Source organism: Panthera tigris, chromosome F3 (genome assembly GCF_018350195.1).
Source record: "Panthera tigris isolate Pti1 chromosome F3, P.tigris_Pti1_mat1.1, whole genome shotgun sequence".
NCBI lineage: Eukaryota > Metazoa > Chordata > Mammalia > Carnivora > Felidae > Panthera > Panthera tigris.
This window is the reverse complement of record NC_056678.1, coordinates 22,757,184-22,778,733: the sequence shown is the minus strand read 5'-3', so window position 1 is coordinate 22,778,733 and position 21,550 is coordinate 22,757,184. Positions and strand designations below refer to the sequence as shown.

Here is a 21,550-nt window from a genome sequence, read left to right as displayed (position 1 = left end):
ACCAAACTCATAGCAGTGTTGTATAAAATCAGAATGCCAACTCATTCATTTGTGGTGAGAAATCTAACTGCCATAAGTCTAGAACACTTGTATTGACATGGTTAGTGCATTCGCTCCCTGCAGGCACATATACAGGGTGGGCAGATTGTCATCTGAAGGTTTCCTGGAATGAGAACAAGGGAAAACTTGTTCCAAGACTCCATTTCAAGCCATTATGTGTGAGCATCTAAGCTTCTTGTCACAGGATGATATATTTCTTCCTTTGTGTAAGTTCTTAGAGGGGAGGAGCTGCAAGGGAAACTTCATGACTTTAAATTCCATGATATCTCCTGTCTGGATCTCTCAACTGAACTGGTCCAGTCCCATATATCTGAACATCTCCTTTGTACTTCTACTTGGATGTCTAATAAATAGATATCTTAAATTCAGAATGCCCAAGCTGAGAGCCTCCCTCTCATTCTCATGCGTCCACCCCTTTAAATCAACCCCTCCCACAGTCTTCTCAATCTCAGTTAATGGCAACAGAGGTTAGAGGTTTCATCTTCAGACCGACCCCCCCCCCGCCCCCCCCCCCGCCCACATCCAGTCTTCGGGAAACCTTATCAAGCCTGACTTCAGCAAACTTCCAGAACTGGTCACTTCTCTTTGCCCCACTGCCACAGGCCTTTTCTGGGTCACCCTGGGTCATCTCCCACCCAGATTATTGCAACAGCTTCATATCTGATCTCCTTGCTTCTGCCCTGGCACCCCCCTAGAGTCTAATTTCAACACAGAAGCTGGAGCGATCTTTTTACCACATGTCCTAACATGGAACTCCTGAGCTATCAAGGCTTAACTCCCATCTGTCCAAACACAGGAATACATAGGATCACAGGACTATCTACTTACTCTTGAAATGAAAATGAGCAGTGTAGTTTGCATGACTACATATCTGATGTACGTGGGAGCTCTCTGAATTAGTGTCTGTGTAGAATACAACATTTCTTAAAGGGAAAGTAATGAAAATGTGCTAACTTGAAGCTTACATGTTTTATTAATATTCCACAGTAAGAGCAATTGTTTAGATTTCAGAACAACAAAGATGGTTTTTTTTTCAAGGAGGAATCTCTGACATTGTTTAGCATTACTATCACATGGAGATATTAAAAAACAGACCAACTTTTAGTAAGTTTTATTATTATTATTTTTTATTTTCCCACAGACAGTGTACCTTTTTATTGCCTGCATCCAGGGTGGATGGCCGACATTGCCAGCACTTTAGTATTCTCTTGGCTTGGGCTTTATCCTGGATATGACTGGGAATCATTAAAATTTTTTGAGTAGAAAAGTGCATCCCAGTTTAGGACTATACACTGAACATTTGTATTCTTCTTTTTAGTGTTGGTTTTTATTGTTGAGACACAAAGAGGAGTGGGTTGGGGAGGGGCAGAGAGAGGGGGAGACACAGAATCTAAAGCAGGCTCTGAGCTGTCAGCACAGAGCCCGACATGGGGCTGGAACCCACAAACCATGAGATCATGACCTGAGCTGAAGTCAGAGAGGCTTAACTGACTGAGCCCCCCAGGTGCCCCTGAGCATTTGTATTCTTATCTTGCTTATTTATTACTTGAAAGTAAGAGCTAGTTAATTTGTTTTTAATGTCTACCCCATTTCTCCATCTAGATTGTCATATTATAAGGCAGGAAATATATTTGTATTTCTTTGGTATTCTTTATAATATCCTATATTATCCTTTATATTCAGTAGATGCCCAGTTACTACTTGGTGACTTCCAAGAATATTCTGTATTATGGGCTGTATGGTGGAATGCGGAGTAGAAATGAATTTGAACCTGGGGGGAAAGGCTCTCCTGGTTATCCAGAGGGTCAGAGTGAAGGCTGCCTCTGCTATTATGTAAGGTTTACCACAAAAAGATGGTCTTGGACATGTAGCAAGTCTTTCTCACATCAAATACAATCTAGATTTAAAGGCTTTAATATTTTTATACAATTTAATTCTTGATAATTTTTTGCCCAATAGTGATAAAAATATGTAGCTAATCAGATCATTGTTTTGCATGCCACTTCTCATTAAAAACCCTTGCACTGGTTTTTGTTCTTCGCTAGCTTTATTTCTGATTTATTCTTGAAAACTGCCATTTTTCTTTATGATACTTCAGAAAATGTGCAAGGTTACTGGGATCAAAAGGCCAGCCCTGCTTCTTTCTAGTTGTGTGACTTACAAACTTTGCAGTCTAGGCCTCAGTTTTGTTTTTGTTTTTGTTTCTTCATCCATAAGATGGAGATAATCGTACTGTATCAAAGAATTGTTGCAGAGTGTTGTAAAGCTTCTAACGGTACCTAGCATGTAACAGCACTATAAAAGTACGTACCATTATTAGGATTAATATTACACAAATCTTTTTCAGAACAGGTTCTGATTATTAGATGGGTGCATTTAAACCTAACTCTGCCTTTTCCATTGCTCTTGCTTTATTGAGTTCATTTTCTGACATTCTTCCATTACTGAACTTGAAAATCTGCACCCAGGGCTACTGTGAGGCATGCATTTTGGCATTAAAAAAAAAAAATTACTGACTTAACTTTAGAGATTTCTCCATTGCATTTTGAAACCCTAAGCTAACTAACCAAATAAAGAAATAAAAACTAAACAGAGGCTGGTGCTCACATTTGAGACCACAAATGCAAGTTTTGGGGCACCTGAGTGGCTCAGTCAGTTAAGCGTCCAACTTCGGCTCAGGTCATGATCTTTCAGTCTGTGAGTTCGAGCCCCACATCATGCTCTGTGTTGACAGCTCAGAGCCTGGGGACCACTTCAGATTCTGTGTCTCCCTCTCTGTCTGTCCCTCCCCTGCTCATGCTCGCTCTCTCTCTCTCTCCCTCTCTCTCTCTCTCAAAAATAAATAAAGACTAAAAAAAATTTAAAGACCACATATGCAAGTTTGTACACTCTTCAGCTCCATATTGAAAATTCGGTGCTGAGAGAGGGCTTGTCACAAATGAATACAGAGCCCAAATGCTACCTTTTCACATACTCTTAACTCTAAGGCTAAGGATCTGGCATACAGTTTCTCCTTTACTCTCTACCTCCCTCTTTCCCCCTTTTCCTTTTTCTTGCAAATATTTATTGGGAATTTACTAGATCCTATGCACTATATTAGCTTCAAGAGACATAGTAGTGAATATGTCTCTGTGCTCTCTGTCATGGGACCCAGAGTTTAGTAGGGAAGACAAATGATAAACAACAACAAAAATACAACTATATGCACAATTTAATTAAAATTGTGTATAATACCATATTTCTGTTCTTCCAATGAATGGACAAAAGATGTTCTGGGGATGTTCTTTGGATGTAATTAATTGCATTAAAAATGTCCTTCAAATTGCATCAAAAAGAATAAAATACCTAGGAATAAATTTAACTGTGGAGGTGAAAGACCTGTACACTAAAAACTATAAGACTTTGATGAAATTACAAAGAAATGGAAAGCTACTCCCTGCTTGTAGATTGGAATAATTAATATTGTTAAAATGTCCATATTTCCCAAAGCAATCTGCAGATTCAAAACATGCCTGTCAGAGTTCCAATGGTATTTTTCACAGAAATAGAACAGTCCTAAGATTTGTATAGAACTACAAAAGACCCCAAATAGCCAAAGTAAACTTGAGAAAAGAAGAACAAAGCTGAAGACCTCACACTTCCTGGTTTCAAACTATTATTACAAAGCTATAATAATCAAAGCATATGGTATTGGCACAAAACAGACACTTAGATCAATGGAACAGAATAGAGAGCCCAGAAATAAACCCATATATGTATATAGTCCATTAATTTACAGCAAAGGAGCCAAGAATAGACAATACAGAAAAGACAAACTTTTCAATAATGATGTTAAGAAAACTGAACAGTCAGATGTAAAAGAATGAAACTAGACCACTATCTGAACACCATACACAAAAACTAACTCAAAATGCAGTAAAAACTTAGATATGCAACCTGAAACCATAAGACTCCTAGAAGAAAACATTGGCAGTAAGCTCCTTGACACTGACCTTGGTGATGATTTTTTGGATTTGCCACCAAAAACCAAGGCAGCAAAAGCAAAAAATAAACTGCTGGGACTACATCAAACTAAAAAGCTTCTGCACAGCAAAGGAAACCATAAGCAAAATGAAAAGGCAGTCTATGGAATGGGAGTGGATAGTTGCAAAGCATGTATCTGATAAGGGGCTAATATCCAAAATATATAAATAATTCATGCAATTCAATTTCAGAAAACCAAACAACTTATCAAAAATGGGCACAGGATCTAAATAGACATTTTCCAGAGAAGACATACAGATTATCATCAGGTACATACAAAGATGCTCAACATCACTAATCATCAGGAAAATGCAAATCAAAACTACTATGAGATACTACCTCACACCTGTTACAATGGCTGTTTCCAAAATGACAAATAATAATTGTTGGCGAAGATGTGGAGAAAAAGGAATCCTTGTGCACTATTGTGGGGGGGGGGGAATGTAAATTGTTGCAGCCACAATGGAAAAACAGTATGGAGGTTCCTCAAAAAAGGAAAAATAGAACTATTATCCATCGATTTCATTTCTGAGTTTTTATCCAAAGAAAATGAAAACAATAACTTGAAAAGATATATGCACTCCCATGTTCATTGCAGTATTATATGCAGTAGCCAAGACATGGAAGCAACCTGAGTTTTTACTGACAGATGAATGAATAAAGAAGATGTGGTATATATGCACACAGGAATATTATTCAGCCATAAAAAGAAGGAAATCTTGCCATTTGTGACAACATGGATGGACCTTGGGGGCTCAATTTTATTATGCTAAGTGGAATAAGTCAGACGGAAAAAGACAAATAGTGCATGATCTCACTTGTATGAGGAACCTAAAACAAAAACAAAACCCAAACCAAAACTGAGTTCATAGATAACGGAGAACAGACTGGTGGTTGTCAGATGTGGAGAGTGGTAGAGGAATTAGAGAAATGGGTGAAGGGGATCAAAAGGTACAGTCTTTTAGTTATAGAATAAGTCAGTCTTGGGGATGTGATGTACCACATGGTAGCTATAGTTAATAATACTGTAGTGTATGTTTGAGAGTTGCTAAGAGAGTAAATCTTAAAAGTTCTCATCATAAGAGAAAAAAATTGTAACTCTGTATGATGATGGATATTAACCAGACTTATTGTGATTATTTTGCCATGTATACAAATAATGAATAAAACTCATATAACCTTATATGTCAATTATATCTCAGTGCAGGGGAAAAAAAAGATGTCCTTCCAAGCAGCTAAACAAAGCTCTTCTTCGTGTTTTGTTCTTGAAGGGTATAAAAAAAAAGATTTTGCTTCCATTTCTGCTTAGCACTATTATATTTCATAATGTGTAACAATGTATCCTGATTTTGTGCTTTGAAATAATACTTGCATCTCATTCCCATGTAAAATAGACATATGACCTTAATTTTATTTTGTTATGTTTTTAAATTTACATCCAAGTTAGGTAGCATATAGTGCAACAATGATTTCAGGAGTAGATTCCTTAATGTCCCGTACCCATTTAGCCCATCCCCCTCCCACAACCCCTCCAGCAACCCTCTGCTTCTCTATATTTAATAGTCTCTTATGTTTTGTCCCCCTCCATGTTTTTATATTATTTTTGCTTCTCTTCCCTTATGTTCATCTGTTTTGTGTCTTAAATTCCTCATATGAGTGAAGTCATATGATATTTGTCTCTCTTTGACTAATTTCGCTTAGCATAATACCCTCTAGTTCCATCCATGTAGTTGCAAATGGCATGGATTCTTTCTGAGTGCCGAGTAATACTCCATTGTATATATATACCACATCTTCTTTATCCACTCATCCGTGGATGGACATTTGGGCTCTTTCCATACTTTGGCTGTTGTTGATAGTGCTGCTATAAACATTGGGGTGCATGTGTCCCTTCAAAACAGCATCCCTGTGCCCTTGGATAAATACCTAGTAGCGCAATTCCTGGGTTGTAGGGTAGTGCTATTTTTTACTTTTTTGAGGAACCTCCACACTGTTTTCCAGAGTGGTTGCACCAGCTTGCATTCCCACCAGCAATGCAAAAGAGATCCACTTTTTCCACATCCTTCCCAACATCTGTTGTTGCCTGAGTTGTTAATATAAGCCATTCTGACAGGTATGAGGTGGTATCTCATTGTGGTTTTGATGTGTATTTCCCTGATGATGAGTGATGTTGAGCATTTTTTCATGTGTTGGTTGGCCATCTGTATGTCTTCTTTGGAGAAGTGTCTATTCATGTCTTTTTCCCATTTCTTCACTGGATTATTTGTTTTTGGGTGTTGAGTTTGATAAGTTATTTATAGATTTTGGATTCTAACCCTTTATCTGATATGTATATGACCTTTTAAATATTGATCATTACATATGATATAAAATATATAAACTAAGAAAGTATCTTCAAGAACACAGGAGTCTTATATAAAACAATTATTGAGCTAGAATAAGTCTAGTTAGGTATTTAAGAGGTACAAGAACTCTTTGAAATATGTTTCCTATCTGTAAAATAAAGGAGCTGTATTAGATGCTCTCAAAGCCCCTTGGAGATATAAACTGATAGGAATTATTAGAGAAACATTTTTAATTAAAATTTTAATGTATAATTAATGGTTACCTAGTGGTTTGAAACAGTTTTTACATTAGTAAAAATGTACCAATCCAAAGATTCTCAGATTATTGTAATTCTATTCCATTTGTCATTAAACAGAAGATTATTTCCAATCTCATGAGAACATTTCTCATGGTTAGACAATTAAAGATTTCTTTCTTATATGTAGTAACATAGGAGGCCATAAATCTCACTAATGGTAATTCTGTAGCCTGCAGTGATCTTCATTAATGTATGCACTGGTAAAATCTATATTTTTTAACAAAATGGATTGCATCTGTTTTGATTTGATTTTTTTATAAGTGGATAAAAAAGTGACTTCAGAAGTCTAAACTGTATCTTTCACAAGTAATATTATGATACATAGTAATCCTTTGTGAAAGCTTCATAAATGTTGGTGATTTGCAAACAGTATTGAGTAAACTCAAAAGCTCTCATATTCCATACCATTTGAACACACTTGCCTTATGAAAATGCAACTAAAGTAGAAACTCTTCCATTTTTATAAGAATGCCTAGGACTTAGTGATTTCTCTGCATACGTAATAGACAATGAATAGATTCCCAGTGATCTATCATAACCTCTGCATTGGGTTTGAAGGAAAGATATATTTGAGGAGCCATCCAGAGATATATATTCATTTAAAGAGGGATGTATAAAAAATTTCTCTTCCATTTCTGTTGCATTTCATTGTTAAACTTGAGGTGGGATGCACTTCTTGTTTACTAATTCTTTTTCTTCTTTTCGACTAATCATTTACAGCCACATTATGTGTCTTACCATTAAAACAAATGTTCTCATTTATCTAGTTCTCTTGTCCTTTGCCTTCTTGCATCTCCTCACTGGACATTATCCTCAAAGTCGTTTGTTATCAGTCACATTTCTCATTTGCTTTCTCAGACAGTAAGCCAGTATTTCCATTTCCTTCAGTGAGACAGCCATATTCTATGTATGAGAAATAAAAATGTCAACACTCAGATTATTAAAATGTGTTTTACTTAGTCCAATAGTAGTTACAACCAGTCTGATTTCTATAGCCATATGGACAGATTTATTGAGCAGATGATACATACATTTCTATTCAAGCATGATCACTGAGAGAACCCATTTTTCAAATATGGCATCTGCTTCTTTAGACAATTGTTTTGATATATACTTCATTTTGTATATAAAATCCAGGTGCCTTCTAAGGTTAAAACTTGAGGAAATATGTAATTTCCTTTTAGGGGTAATTAACTATAATGGATTTGGTCTTTCTGTTCAATTTGTCTATGACACCACTATAAGGTTTGTGGGTTGTTGTTTTTTTTTTTTGTAAAATAACGTTTGTACTGTATTAGTCCTCTGCTTAAAGCCTTTCACGTAATTTTCCAGTGACATATTTAGGATAAAATCCAAATGTCACAGCCTGACTGGGTGATCATACATAGTTTGCCCCTGATGCTTCTGCCCTCATCTTCTATGTCCCCTTCTTCTGAACACTTCACCGTAGCAACATGGTTTCACTCATGTTCCCAACATATCTGGAGTACTTCTGTCTTCAAGTATTTTCTCAGGTCCTCTCTTCTTCCTGGAATGATGTCGCCCCCTCTTTTCTCATTGACAGAAATACTGTCTGATTTTCATGAATGAATTTTTTCACTTTGCGCATGAAGCCACTGGTGAAATATTCATTGAGGGGAAAGAAGGGGATTGAGATATAGCGGCAAGGAAACCTTTGTCTATTATGTGGCAACTATTATGATGGACACTTTACATACATTACTTCAGCAAGGGCTCTCTGTTTCATAAATCGCCATAACGTTTTTTATTTCAGAAGAAGTCATTATTATCCTCATTATGACCAACTTCATGGACATTAGTGCATATCCCACCTCTGTCGTGTGCACAGCATGCCATGTGGTTTCCGGTGTACAAAGATGAAAGAGATGTGGGCTGTTCTTGACCCTGGAGAAAAGACAGGAAGATTCATTAAAACTAAATAATGTATAAAGCTTGCGAAAAATTTAGTAAACACTAGTTCAGAGAGGAAGAGTGGTTGCTAAATATTGACTAAAATACTTAGTACCTGGAAGAGTAGCTTGAACCATAAACGTGTTTTATAGATGAACATAATTGCCTAACCATTGTTACTTATGTGATGTGTTAGCTACTTTCCTCATCCTTGTGGACAAAAATCAAGGGGTGGTTTTTATAGAGAATGAAGTTATTACACAGTACTTGTTGTCGGATTGATTTGTGACTGCCACTATTGTAATTAAAAAGAAGGTTTTATTTTGGGATGAGCACTGGGTGTTGAATGGAAACCAATTTGACAATAAATTTCATAATAAAATAAAATAAAATAAAAAGAAAGTTTTATTTATTTCAAACATTTAGGCTGTAGCTTCATATTCAGCTCTGTTTAGTATTTTACGCATAATTACAAGGGAAATTATTCATGATAGGATATAATCTTGAAAGATATATGAACCAGAGGAAGATCAGAGGTAGATTAAAGATTATCATGATTTAGAATCAATTGTAGTAAGTTCAAATAAGCAGTTCCTACCCAGACATGCACTATTTGTTTAATGAGAACTTGTATTTGCTGTTGCAGAACACTTCTGAGAACTGGAAGTCTTTCTTGTTTACAGTGAAGCATTAACACCTTTTTATAACCTAATTTCTTAATATTTTCCCCAAGACAGTGTTTGCAAAATACACTACTTTCATTCATTCTAACCTGAAATATTTTTCTATTTTTCAAAAAATACAGTGGTTAGTTTCTTCCATTATTTTTGGTACTTTCTTATTTTATCATAAAAAATGAATATTTTGCTGGCATTGCAATTATTTTGCAACATTTGATATACTGCAATATATATTACGATATTCTATATATAATTACCATATACTATATTTCAACAATTCATAGACCCAACATATTGAAATTGGATTAGATAATTTGCTAGTTATCTTTTAAAAATTGTATCTTAAAAGAAATCCAGAAAGAGAGAATGGAGGGAAATGGGATCTCACAATATTGGCAATCCCATGTTTTTTATAGGTTCTTTTTTATTTCTCTTGAAAAATATAAAGCTGTCCGTAATATCTCTGCCTATTTCACTTTACTGGCTTTCAGACATCATAATCTCATTTTTAATATATTATTCCAAATAGAAAACTTGAAATCTGAGCATGGATTACACTAGTTACTTTATTCTGAAGCTACTACAATAACTGGATGTAGGAAAAGGTTTCTCTTCACCGTGATGGAACTAAACCCCATACTAGTACAGGAAGTGCCAATTCATGTGATTAACCAAAGAAAAATACTGTATCTGAAGTCATGGATGTATAATACTGTAAATGTTTCTGACATCACTCATGCTTCTTCTTTTCTTTTATAGGTGCTAAAATGGGTAGAGGAAGCAGTACAGTCATCTAAAGTTCACCTGTTATCAACAGATCATTTGGAACAAGCTGTAAACACTTGGAAAATTCCTTTTGATCCTAGCCTAAAAGAGGTTACTGTGTCTCTGAGTGGCCCTTCTCCAGGGATTGAAATTCGCAATCCTTTAGGTGAGATATATCATACATCATATCATAAAATACGAAAACCATGAAAGGTAAAAGTTTTTTGCACACTTATTTATGTCAAGTTAATGCTAACTTTACGAATAAATTCAGTGAATTCAAAAATGACTAGGAAGGATTTTTTTAAAAATAAAACTTTTTAGTCGTAAGTATTGTTGAATTAACATGAGATTCAAAAAACTGAAACTCCTAATAATTTATATAGATCAGATTTGGTAACTTAATTGTAGCTAAACTACTCAAAAGAAAAAAAATATTGAAATTGAGCCTGAAATTATATTTTCCTAATTTATGTATGAGGAAATATTTCATGTAACATATTCTATAAAATTTCGTATTTTGTGTTATTTTTAATGAATCACATGAAAAACCTCCTTTTAAAACTAACTGCCTATTTTTTTTTTTTTTTACCATATTGTCTTCTTGATAGGGTTGACTTTTACAGAAGAGAGTTAAAAACCACATTCTTATTCTTAATAGAATAATGTTTTAATTTACTTTGCTTCCTCAGTTATATGTCATAACCCTAGGAATTGACCTGCTTCCTTGGCTAATTGAATATTCTAATAAGACTTACATTGAAAAGGAATCTAGTAAAGATAGAAACCTCATTTTCCCTATTATTTGCATTTAGAATTTATTTATTTATTTATTTGTTTGATTATTTATTTATTTACCTACCTATTGATGTTTGTAACATATTATCATTTCCATTGTGGCTTTAGTGTGCTGCTTTTTTTAAACCTATTTGTGAGTATTTGTAAATGGAAAGAGAGTAACTAGCTTATTCAATTTAAGTCTTAAGAAATAACTAATGCCTAAAGAAAACAGCATAGGAAATTGTCCCCAAAGACCACATTCATGCTACCAATCAAAGTGGAGATTTACCAAACAAATAAGACCTATTTTTCAAGACTCCTATGGGTTTAGCTGAATACATGAATTTGTCTGTTGAGGTAGCATTCCATTCTAACCTTCCATGCTCCCCAGGAAAGATTTGTAGTTTTCACTACCTGGATAATTAAAAATATGTTATTCACTGTATTATGTTTCTACTACTTTAAAAAGCCATCGACATTGATATTTTTAAAGTTGTTTACAATAATTGTAAAACTTCTGATGCAAACATAGATTCTTATAATTGATTTGTTTATATAATTGCAGAAGGAGTCTATAGGAGAGCCACGAGTGAATAACTAAACTATGGCTTAATTCCTAATTTGCTTTTCTTCTTCTCTATGTCCCAACTATTAGATACTTTAGGTAAATCTCAGGTCATAGGAGATAGTATCATGCTACTTTATTTCACTGCCTCCTTTAAATGTGACAATAAAAGCTTTCTCCTGTGCTTCATGGAATACAGGTTAATGTTTTGGGCTTCGTGCACAAATATGCCCAAGGCTCTCATGTTAGTAATACCTTGAGTGATCTCCAAAAAGACATTTATTCTGGTTTACTGTTCTTGCCATCTGTTAAATCTAAATGTCTCTAGTGACTGCACGTAACTTCTCAGTAGCCATAATAATTGTTACCTAGGCTGGCTTTGGAAATATGATTGCAGTCTGCCAGTTGTTATTTTTGTTTTAAGACCAAATCCTCATAGCAAATGGGAATCTGATACTTCAGTTTCAATGTCCAGAAACCATAAAATTAAACATATTTTAGAAATAAATAATGTTTTGAGCTATAGGCACACATGTCCATCAGGTAATTTGTACTGGAAATGTATACAGCTAGTACACATAGCTGAAGGAAAGCTTATGCTTGTTACCTTTATGTCTGTCTTTCAGGGAAGCTGATAAAAAAAGGATTTGGCCTGAATGAGCTATTAAATATCCATAACTCTGCCAAGGTGGTGAATGTTAAAGAGCCAGAGGCTGGAATGTGGACAGTGAAGGTATGGTTATTTTACAAAGTCTGTTTATTTTGTTTTGATGTTAGCATGTTTTATAAAGTATATACAATATTTATATCTTCTCTTGCAATCACGGAGAATGCTTTTACTAAAAAGCAGTATACATAATGCATTTGTAAAGGTGTCTTGATCACATGAATTTGGTAGTGTTAAGTTTTGATGACCATGAACGGCATTGATATCACCACAGAATACACTTAAATTCTCAGATAGTTTCCCAATAATCAAACCTGTAGATTGACTTTTTTATGCACCTCCTTTTTCCAAAACAATCAGAGATGGAGCTAGTCGAGAATAATGGTTAGGGACATAGGCTCTAGTACGGGGATGCCTGGGTGGGAATCTCAATGCTGCTACTTAAAAGCTTTATTTCCTTGGGACTGTAGAGTTCTCTGTGCCTTGCTCTCCTCCTCCTAATGTCGGAATAAAAAAATAATACTCTTTTACTTCATAAAATTGTGCTGAGAATAAAATTAATATGATACAAATGAAATACCTAGCATAGTTCCTGTTACAAAGTAAGCACTCAGGTTCTGTTGGCTCTTGTTATTTGGATAGATCTACATTCATTGTTTACTTGAACCCAATATGGTGTTTGGATCCTAGAATTACACGAAGTAGTATATATTCACTCTAAGCATTGTATTATGGTAATATGGAGGAGAGAACATACACCCCGAATTCAGAATACCATAAATTGAAATCCAGTTCTGCAGTAGATTATGTGTGTGACTCATTGTCGTGGATATTCTGAGGGACTTGCCCATGTTTCTCAGGCTTTTCAATGTGCTCTGGCCTAATTCCAACTCCAGTATCTGCATTTCTGTGCCTAAGAGGTTTTTTTTTTTTTTCCAGAACAGTAGAAGGCTGTTCTGCCAGAGAATTAAACCCCTCAGGAGCAGCTTTCAGTCTCTGGCAGGAATAAACTCCAGTTGTCCACATGGGAGCAGGACTGAAAGCACGCCCTTCTGGGGCTACATTCCTTTTCCTGTATCACTTCCCTCTTCCTATGAGCATCCTTTGTACCTCCCAAATAAACAGCTTGCTCTAGAATCCTTCTGGGATAACTCAAATTGAAGATACCCCTTGCATCATTTACTCTTGCTATCTCAGCTTCCCTACATTAAAAAAAAAAAAAAAAAAAAAAAAAAAAAAAGAAGATTCATGGGCTCATGATTGAAATGTTGGAGCTGCTGTGAATGTGCATGGAAGTGTTCATACCCCAGGCATCTGAGGTGCCATTTCTTGCATGCCAGTTTTCTTTTTTGTTTGCTTTTTCCTTTTTAAAAGAATACCTATATTAACTTTCCCAGCTTAAAAAAACGAAAGCTTCCATTGTAACTTCATTCAAGCCCTAGAATATTCTCAGAACTCTCAGCCTTATAGGGAAAGAAGAAACGGTCATATGGATTTTTTGGGGGGGTGGGGGGGAGTGGATAATATGGGATAAGGGTTTGGGTGAAAAGGCAGTGTGAAATGTAATGGCCCCATCTGCCTGTTTTATTCACCTCCCATGCGCTTACTAGGTGCTCAATATTTACTGAGGGCATTCAGTTGTAACGATGCAATGTTTTACTGCTATATTTTAAACAAGTGTAGCCAAATTGGATGGTATAGTTAGTTATTTTAACCAACTCCCCCAATGTATGACTAGTGTTGAGTCTGACCTTCTGTGACCACAGTAAGTATAGGAGGTTTAGAGTCTTTTTTTTCCCTCAAATACTTTAAGTGTGACCTAAACCAACAGTGTGTTGACTAGCAAGTTCAGTGAGGCAATTTCTTCTTGCTTTCTGAATAAGCATCAAGTTACTGATTGTGAAATATGTACAAGTGATGACATTTCTTTTGTATTATTGGCAACTTATTGCAAAGTATATGAACCTCTTTTGCAGGTGATTTGGATTGCTACCTGTAGTATTTCCTCTAGTAAAACTCTTGCCCAGAAGAAAAGAAATATTGCATGGCTGTTGCTTTATCTTGTGCCTAACACATCTACCCATTCAGTCATCCATCCAATAAACATTTATGGAGTTTTGCCCTTGGCCATGTTCCCTGATACTTAATGGGCACTAAGCACATTTTAATTGATAATTAGAACAGAAAAGCACTGAGGATTACTTTGTGAGTGAGGAGGGAGACGATAAGGGGATGAGGTGAAGGGGACTCTGTTTAGACAAGTCTGTAAGTTCAGACTCTTAAGGAAACAATGAAAAGACACAGTAAATAGATAAGAGTTCTCACAAAAAAACCTCTGGTTCTGATGTCACACCATTTATAGAGTACAATTAGTGGTAGCTAAACAAAGGATATACATTACAATGCAATCTGAAGATAATAAACTTATTTTGCTCCTATATGAAATACCAAAATAATATATCAGGTTGATGCAAAGGAAATTGAGCTGAACCTAGAGACATAAATATCACTGCTGACTTTGGATCTCCCTTTTTGATGGCTAATGAGTGATAATGTTTTACATGTGCACTTTCTCAAGAAGAGAAATGTCTGAGATTAGATAGTATTATCTCTGGTGCTATCTCTCATGCACTCAGCTATCTGGAAAATGTCTGCTCTATCAGTAGAATTCATAATGGCTTGTTGAATATTTCACATAGCAGTTTTTATCCCAAGTATGGAAAACTATTATTTCACTTTAGCATGGTATTCCAGGGCCACCCAACTGAGCCTCAACCAATCCTTCTAACTCTTGTCTGTCACTTTCCTTTACACTCTAGTCAAATATAACTTTTTACTTTCTCTCATCCTATCTCCTACCACATTCTCTTGACCTGTGTTTTCTCTTAAGTTGTTCCTTCTCCTAGAATGCCCTTCCTTTCCATCTGACTTCTGATTTTTATGGCAAATGACAACACTTTTATCAAGCCTTTTCTGACTTTTTTTTCCATTTAAAGGCTCTCTTTTCCCTGTGGCCTTCTACTGCAGTTTTTCTGCACCTCCCTTTTTGATGATTTCTCTACAGATTTTATATTTATTTCTGTACAGGTTTTCTCTTCCTGTTTTACTCTAGACCAGATTTTGTTGATGGTATATGCCACAGATGTCTGGGAAAGAACTACATGAATATTCATGAATAAAAATGAATGCATTTATTTTGATAATATCCAAGGAAGCAAGTTGAAGAGTTGATTTAGTTATGTGCTGGCATGGAACTCTTTAATTTGTCCATGATTTAAAATACTGTGAGAGTGGCAATTTCTTTTCTTCTGTGGTTTTCCTCTAAAACCTTGGTAATTACTTTTCTGTAACTTATTAGGACACTGTTACCAAATAGACAATGAGTTTACTCATCTGTATAGTTCACATAAATGACTCAAATGCTTTCGGTTGCCTCTGATGCAGGTAAAAACATGTTAGAAATAGATGAGTAAGAAGAATGTAAAGGTTTACTAAAAACACAAGATAATGTTGTTTTATGTCCCTAAATTTCCATTGTAGAGAAATTACAAATCCTGAATCTCGTTTCTGTGCAATACGGATTTTCCATTCAGGCAGCTATATCTATATATAGAATGTTTGAACATAACCACAAAAACTCTCAGGCCAAATTTTGTTCCTTAAGTGAAGCTTCCTACAAAGACATTAAATAATTGTCAGCACCCTTCGGGTTTAGGTGGCACAAACTGTTTCTATTAGTCTAGGATTATCAGTGTGATCAATGTAATCCAACACATCCCTTGGGGCACATTTCCATTAAGTAAATTTGGATAAACTGTCCTTAGATAATCTTCCAAGTAGAGAAAGAAGTGTACCCAACCACATGATTATATTGAGATTCTGAGACTAGTAGAAATGTTTTGGTTTTAGATAGCTATGCTGGTTGCCAGAGACTACTAATGGATTTTCTAAAGATAAGAATATTTTGGAAACCATACTCAAGTGGCATAAGCTTGTTTAGGAATCATAATTAAATAAATCTCAAGTCAACCAAGGACCACACAAGAAGATTATTACACTGGCTTCCAATTATTCTCACCTGGTGACTCTTTTGAAAAAGCCTGAAGATGACACCAGGTGTGTTATTTAAATGGATTAGGTGCAGCATTAATTCAGATGTTTTAGGTCAATGGAATGCTTTATACTAGAGATTTTCTGGAAAATTTCCCAGTTTTTTTAGTCTGCTGATACCAGATTATCAACCAAATAGAATGTTTCCTTTAAAAAAAAAATCTGTACATTTATATGTCTATGTGTATGTGTATGTATGTGTATGTCTATGTGTATGTTATGTGTAGTGTGTTATATATGTGTGCGTATGTATGTGTGTGTATATGTATGTATATATATGTGTGTGTGTGTGTGTGTGTATATATATATATATATATATATATATATATATATATATATATATATATAATTTATTCTATGCTTTGGATACATTTCTTTCCTTATATCCACATTTCTCTAAACATACAATGCCTAATAGAATGAGAGTATTTAAATCTAGCTGACATTATTATATCTTTGTGCCTGGCACAATGCCCAGCCCATAGTAGGTTTTCAATAAATATTTGAAACTGCCATATTTCTTTAATTTCTAAAGAACAGTATGTCACTTAAGAACAAATACTTTGAGAAGAGTTTGCACCCATTTTCATCCAAGATCCACTACTTAATAGCTCTTTGACCTTGAAGAAATTCCTAATTTCCCAAGTCTGAGAAAAATGGGGGAAATAATGCCTACTTACTGACACATTAATGGTAAAATTAGTTGTACTCTTGAATATGTGTAAATTGAAGATTGTATCTATACTATTTCTATTAATGCGGATACACATGATTTTTTCTTTGGGCTTTGTTTTTTTGTGTTGTTTTTTTTTTTTTTTTTTTTTTTTAGAGAGAGAGCATACAAACGGGGAGAAGGAGGAGGAGGAGAAGAGAGAGAGAGAGAGAGAGAGAGAGAGAGAGAGAGAGAGAGAGAGAGAGAGAGAATGTTAAGCAGGCACCATACTCAGCACAGAGCCTGACTCAGGGGCTCGATCTCACAACTGTGAGATCATGACCTGAGCTAAAATCCAGAGTCAGACGCATAACTGACTGAGCCACCCAGGTACCCTGGGCTTATATATTTTCATAAAGCATTGAAACTCTTTAGGAAAGAGAATTAAAGCCAGTTCTATCAATCACATTTTAATTCAACATATAAAGGGCAGGCTTCACATTTAGTAGGAGGAAGAATTCTTACTGGCGTAATGTAAGAAAGGTAATTCCTTACTAATGTTACATGTTCTTTGGGTGTTGACAAGATGTTCTACTTTACACAGTCACTCACGAACCCAAGCTGATGGAGGCTCCACCATAATTTAGAACATTCGGCCTCTTCAGTTATTTCAGTGGGAGAAAAGACTGCAGAATGTGCATTGAATTTTTTTAAAAAAGGAATTTGTGTCACTCCTGGAATGACCAGATATCTCTGTGAGTGACAGACACACTTTAGTCCCTATTATCATGGCCTAGTGGTATACTGGATCTGGCTCATAATGGCTCATGGAGAGGAAATTATGCACTTTTTCTTCCCACCTCTGTGTTCAGTAACGTCATGTTGGGAGCTTGAAATCAGCCATGGTGGTAGTATTTACACCACAGAAATTGGCAAGTGCCCAGAATTAAGGCTTTTTATTCAGAAAGCAGTTTACCAACTCTCCACTAACCAACTTGACCTCTCCTAATGGAAGTGTATTTAGAAATGTAGAATGGCAAATGAATAATTAGATGGCATCATTATCTTCTATTGCCACAGTGTGCAAATCATCCCAGAGATGATGTTATCCTAAAATGCTATGCATCGACTTGGGTACTATAGAAAAAGCACTGAACTTGGAACAGTTGCCATTTAACTTGCTATCTAAACCTAGGCAAGCAATCATTTCTTTGAACATCAGTTTCTTTATAGTGTTATAAAGTCATCTTTGGATGCAATAGGATTACATCAAATAATGTGTGAAGAAACTTAGCATAATGCTTCTGGAAAAATTCACAAATTCTTGATGAATCTGGCATTTGCTGGTTCTTAAGGAGTCTAAGGAAAAGCACCAACATTAGTTAGGCATTTGGAGGGCTTTAGTATCATTTTTTAAACCTACACTTACAAAATGCCTATGGTAAATAAGAGACCGTTATCACCCTATGGGACTTTCAATATAGAGAGGTATTTAATAGGCCTTTATGTTTAAACTAAGAAGTAGATCCATCCACAGATATCAGAGGATAACTAATTTTTCCTGGAGCTCTCCATGGTATTTTAGCCTGTCCTCCTTCACTCCTCACAGAGTCACTTCAATTCAGAAACCTAGACTTGGTCTACTCTGTTCCTTCTTTTCTGTTACTCCTTTGAGGATCAAGGTTACCTATTTACAATTTTAGGATGTCGGTAGGTATCTAGTATAACTTTATCTTTGCCTCAGCTCTGCTCACACTGCAGCAGCCTGTGTGTTCTTGACTCAGACCCTTCCACAACTTGACCAACATGACATTGTAATTCAGAGTTGTAATGAATTCAGAGTCATTTTGAGTTCATGACATTGAATTCAGAGAGTAATTCAGTGTAATTCAGAATAAAGTTCATAATAGATCGTTGTGAACTTTAAAAAATTGTATGAATAAATACACTGTGTGAAATACAATTCTCAAGAGTTCTTAGCCCATTCAAACCCTGTTTAGTGCCTAGTGTCTAGAAATTTGCCTGTTATTGTTGGAGCTATCATGCTGCTGCTAGGTTTCCCTCTTCTTAACTATAGAAGCCATGAGATTAGAGTGGCTTTGTGCAGAAATGGTACTTCAAGACATTCTATGGTGGAGAGATGTTTTTTGGAGCCAAATTCAAATAATCCACGTGATAAACAGACCAAATATAAAAACATTAAGTCAGTAATGTGGTCTTACTAATATTATTATATATAAAGAAAAATGATATTAAAATTGCTAGAATAATTTGGAGGAGAAAAGAGAGGGAAGGAATATGCAGCTGGACTGCCTCTCTTTTTCTCTGACTCAATTACAGAAATAGCTGAATATTATTTGTCCCACTAGGACCTTCACATCATTAATTCTCCTCCAACACCACTATGTCCATAATATGTGAGAATCCAGAGCCTTCTCCCAACGTTTATGGAGTTTGCTGAAAGCTTACTTTCTTAGGTCTCCTTGCCTCCTGATTATTTGTGTATTGATTATCACCTTCTGTACTTTGATACAAGACAAAGCTCAGCCTCATCAAAAATATCACAGGAAATCCACTAATAACAGGACTTGTGAGTTTAGTAGATTTAACTGAAGATTTGGAGTTATGTCTTGAAGCACCTTATCCCCTTCTGCTCTCTCCTTGGCCCCATTCCTCTTTTCTTCTTATTATGCCTCTACTTCTCTCCTCTGAATAGTCTCATGAGCTCCACATTACTCTCCTACTATGTAGATCAGTTCAGCATTTTCCAGTGTTTTCCTTGAAACCAGCTGAATAATCAAATTCAGTGAGATAAGCATGAGAAACATATAGGGTGGCTATAGAGGTTGGTTTCTGGAGCTTTACTGAGTGTATACCACTGCTCTTCCACCTGATATATCTGTGAAATTAGGATAATATACTCCCACAGAGGGGCTTTTGTAAAGATCAAAAGTGATCATTTATAAAATGAAAGATTTAGTCTGTTGTACAGTTTGCATTTTGTATATGTTAATATTTCTTCTCCTTTACCATTTACTGGTTTATTTACCATCATTATACATAGAACCCTTTTGTTATTTTTCTAAAGTTCATTTATTTTTGACATAGAGAGAGTGTGAGTCAGGGAGGAACAGAAAAAGAGAGAGAGAGAGAGAGAGAGAGAGAGAGAGAGAGAACCCCAAGCAGGCTTTGTCCTGTCAGCACAGAACCCGACACGGGGCTCAGTCTCACAAACTGTGAGATCATGACCTGAGCTGAAATCAAGAGTTGGATGCTTAACTGACTGAGCCACCCAGGCCTCCCCCGCTTTTTGTTCTTATTAACACTAATATTTGAAAAAGGGAGCTGAGTTAAGAAGCAGACTAAAAAAATAATTTACCTTAAGATAACAGACAAAAATTATAAACTATTGGCAGTTTCTTAAAAAGACATTTTAATATGATGTTTTGTGTTCCCCAAATATTATCCAAATATTATCCAAATATTGTTGTAATTATTTTCAGAGAATGATTAGAGAATGATAAATGCATGCATGAGTGTCAGAGGTCATTTTAAACTAAATTAGTTTAATTTTTGAATTTTTATTCTATTTTTAAACCACAATTTTGGTTTATTTGTGATGCCCTTCATTCCTATTACCCTGGTTGATACAGAGTTAGATGTAGTTTTACATGAAAACGGACTCACTTGGAAATATTTTTGCTTACAAACCCTTTCAAATTCTATACCAACTGTTTAAAATACAATATAGAAACACAAAGTTAAAAAACTTGGTTAACCTATTATCCTTCATATTTTTGGCATTGCTCAGAGAACAGGAAACCTACATCCTTATTTCCATATACTTCATTAATTAGTGTGGTATTTTAAGGATCAAAATTAATTTATTTTACAATAATTTTATAGAGGTTAAAAGGAGCTCCTTATTCATTAGCTCTGCTCTATTTTTAATATATTGGTTAGTAATAAAATGCCATATTTTCAAACACAGGTAATTTCTAATTTTGTCACTTTGATATTAAGCACTACTCTTAAAATGGATCTTTGTCAGTTGATTTGTACACAGCACATATGCAAGATAATTAACACCTGATGGCAGTCATTTGGCAAATTATGGGTCATGTGTAGCCTTGGTAACCTCAATCATAGGAGACTTTCTGAGTAGCAATTAATGATAATATATCATGTCAGTGAATAAATATAAATCAAGTCATCATAATATTGACCCTTTTGATTGTCTTTACATGAAATCAGGAGGCAATAGTGTCTTCAGTAAGGCACTGTGTGATCTAAACCAGTTGAAATAGACTTAACGAGGTTTTGTATAACCCCTAGGAAATCCCAATGTAAAATTGGATCATAGCCCATATGCACCACCACTCCCCCCTTTTCTTTGCTCTACTGTATGGAATTCATGACACATCTTCCTTTAGATATAATGGAATAAATGGTGGTACTGAGACCCCCACACTTACACAGTCCTTTGTAAACCTTAGGAAAATGAGCTGGAGTAATTAGCAGCAGCATTTACACTAAAATACAACAAACCTGTTTTTATGGCCATGTGTTTTTTCTTTTTTTTCACCTTCATTTTCCTTTATTTGTTGTTTTTTTTTTTTTTTAGTTTTTGCAGGTTTTGCTCAATGAGAAAAAAATATGGTAGTAAAAGGGACATATCTACTTCTCTTTCCTC

General features: G+C 35.3%; 1 protein-coding gene across 1 annotated transcript in view; it reads left to right on the top strand.

The window, feature by feature from the left end:
• The window catches only part of HMCN1 (hemicentin 1), a 464,244-nt gene that overhangs the window by 158,561 nt on the left and 284,133 nt on the right, over positions 1-21,550 (top strand). Inside the window, exons 5-6 of the mRNA XM_015543796.2 lie at positions 10,078-10,249; positions 12,055-12,161. Of these exons, the coding sequence (XP_015399282.1) occupies positions 10,078-10,249; positions 12,055-12,161 (279 nt within the window). The remainder of the gene's footprint in view (positions 1-10,077; positions 10,250-12,054; positions 12,162-21,550) is intronic.